The following is a 2,969-nucleotide window of genomic DNA, read 5'->3' as shown; positions in this document are numbered from 1 at the left end:
CTTTTCCCTTTGCATCCCTTGTTCCTCACAGCTTGGCAGTAGAGTGAGCACAGTCAGGTGTCAGCTCTGTCCTTAGGCAGCACTGAGTCACTCAGGCCATGTTTTTGTACCCTTAAGCAATCAAGAGATTTTTCTCCCAACTTCGATGTTGTGAGTCACCTTGGTGTCAGTGCTTTTTCTGCTCTTAATGGTGTAACGTGGATAACCATGGGAAACAACAAGCTTGATGGGAGCTCTCTGGGGACCTGGTGTCTTGGGAAGAATCAGGGTGGTCTTTTGTGTTACTGCATGTTGCTTGGCTGACACTCATAGCACCTTTCTTCTCCCTTCTGTTAAATCAGAAACTTCTATCCTCTTCTCCCTTACCAACCCCTACCAACCACTTTCCCATCGTGTATTTCCCATCCCCGGCACCAGGGAGAACCTGGGCACACACAGACCAGACAGCTTTGGATGTTACAGAAGCAAAGAGACAGAAAGGTCGCACAGGAGTCTTCTCTCTGGCTTTGCAGTTCTGGACTGCTTTGAAAGCAAGACACGTATTTCCTTTAATTATTCATCTGGGCAACTGCAAACTCTGAGCAAACTCTCCTCGCCTGCCTGTGCCTCTTGCTGCCCATCTCGCAGCAGCAGGAGGCTGAGGAACACGGAAAACACCTCAGCATGCATCTACACGAACCACCAGAATAACTTAAAACTTTTGTCAGAAAGAAAGTGCAGCAAGGCAAAGAGAAAAATCGAGCAGTTAATCATTCAAACAGATAGGAGAGAGAACGGCAAAGTAAAGCTGAGAGCTTGTGCCGTCCTCCCTGGAAGACTGTCAGCCCCTGCCACAAAGGTTATGGATGCTGATGGGAATTCCTCTCTCATCACAGTTAGCTGTAAAAGCATCGGACAACAATCTGCTTTCCCACAACACGTCTCCTGTGTGAAGACACCTAGCAGTGGAGTCCCTGGAAGGCAGGACGTCCATTTCAAAGCACCACTCTTAACAGTGCGCTTGAAGAGCCTGCACAGCTCTAAGCTCACCTCTCCTTGACCCGCTGGGGAGGGCAATGCACACTGCCATATGTGCTGCTTAAATTGGATTGTCTGTTCCAGCGTCTCCATCCTTTAGGAACCCATCCAACAGAGCGAACTGCACCAGCAGATTGCCCTGAGTGCCTCCTTAAGGTGAGTCCTCCAGCCCTTCCCGTGGCTCAGCTTCTGAGCTGGGTGATCCTGAGATGGGGAGAAGCAAGAAGGGAAAATTACTTAAGAACAAAGCCAGTGCTGTCCCTTATCCCCATCAAAGTCAGACTAACTTTTGCTACTTGCTTTTCTTTCCCTAGAAGTTTCTCACCTGAGCAGGAAAAGAGTGATCACTTCTCTTATAAGCAATCTTACACTGCTCTCTTATACCAGTATTTTATTTTCACCCTCATTTCCTAATGCCACCAGGAAGGCAAACAAGCTGGACGAGGTGCCATACATTCTTGCGATATGATTATATCGCTTGCATTGGTCACTTGCTCTCCATTCTCTGCATGATAGAATCAGTCTGCCCTTATGGGTTCTCAGAAAGGGTCTGTGCTATCATCAGCCCTTTTTTTGCTGGCTGTGGTTCTCCAAAGGACATATCCAAGCCCATCTAGGGGAAGAGGAGCAGCAGCAGCAGTCAGGTGCCTATGGACAGAGACACTGTGCCATATCTGCAGTACATAGCACCGATTTACCTCTTCTCCATCAAGCAATAGCATTCTTCCCTCCCCATCCAAACAGATGCAGCTTCGGGGTTTGGTTCAGGCTTTGTTTGAGGGATTAAAACCATCTCGATATAATCTCTGCTTGTTTTATGCACCGAAAGAAGCATTAGAGCTGAACATTGAGGCCACGATGGATTTCATTAATCACACCAGGCTTGGTTTGCTGTAGTAGGCACTTCCAGCAGAAGGTGCTCACAATCAGTTTAATCATTAAACTCCCTCCTCTGTTTAAACGGCGATGAACAAATCTGTGACAGCCCGGTTCCCGGGTTGGGGCGGGGGGATTCTTGTAAAAGCAGCAGTGCTGGTGGAGCCATCTCCCCTCACGGCAAATCCTGCTTTGTGGCAACGTAGGCCCCAGCTGGTTGCATGGACAAAAGGATAAAATTGGTGTCTGGGGAATTGCTATGAGATAAAGGAGGAATCACTCCTGGGTCACCAGTGCAAAAGAAATCAGGGTCCTAATGGCCAACAGTCACCATCGTAGGACGGGTGCTGGCAGGAGCATGGCACGAGGCAGTGGGTCTCCACTTGGTTTCAGCAGAGCAGGTGTTTGCACTGCGAAAAGTGACGCTGCCAGGACAAGGGCCACGTATCAACAAGCCCCGCTGGCTGGGCTCCTGGGGCACGTCCACCACAAAAAGCCACGTCCCCATGGCAGATGGCCAGAGGGAAGCGTGCGTTGCCACAATTCATGCTCTAACCGTTGTGAATAATCAGCAGCTCCCCAGTGCCCCAGGTCTGTCACAAGGCAGAAGCCAGCCATGCCAGAAAGCTGCATCAGCCATCAGCTGTCCCAGCCAAAAAGCTCCTGGGGACCGATGTGCTGGGGCTGGGACAGCTGCACATAGCTGAAGTATCTACAGAAGGAAAGCAAACCCCATGGAAGTAAGGCCTAGAGAAAAAAGCTGTAAATCCATCATTTATTTCTGCAGACCTCTGGGAGTTGAAAGCACAGGTTTTCTTAAAAAACGCTTTTGTTCAATCACTAACAATTAAAGCTTGGCTTGAAATCAAAGCACCATGAGAAACTGAGGAAGAACCATCTGAGCTGATGTGGTGATGCGCGCCTTTACCCGGCTGCATTCTGCGTCAGCCTCCCCTCCTGCAGCAAGGAGGAAAGCAATGTCCAGACCTAAAAGGGCATAAAGCCAAAATAATAGTAAGAAGGAAGAGAAGGACAAGGAGGGAAGGGAAGGGAAGGGAAGGGAAGGGAAGGGAAGG

The 2,969-nt window shown here is 49.3% G+C and overlaps 1 protein-coding gene across 1 annotated transcript in view; it reads left to right on the top strand.

Annotated features, from left to right (window-relative positions):
- The window catches only part of BICDL1 (BICD family like cargo adaptor 1), a 49,183-nt gene continuing 48,197 nt past the window's right edge, over nucleotides 1,984-2,969 (top strand). The window contains exon 1 of the mRNA XM_021413076.1: nucleotides 1,984-2,073. Within this exon, the coding sequence (XP_021268751.1) occupies nucleotides 1,984-2,073 (90 nt within the window). The remainder of the gene's footprint in view (nucleotides 2,074-2,969) is intronic.

Source organism: Numida meleagris, chromosome 14 (genome assembly GCF_002078875.1).
Source record: "Numida meleagris isolate 19003 breed g44 Domestic line chromosome 14, NumMel1.0, whole genome shotgun sequence".
Taxonomy (NCBI): Eukaryota; Metazoa; Chordata; class Aves; order Galliformes; family Numididae; genus Numida; species Numida meleagris.
This window is presented reverse-complemented; position numbering and strand designations above follow the sequence as displayed.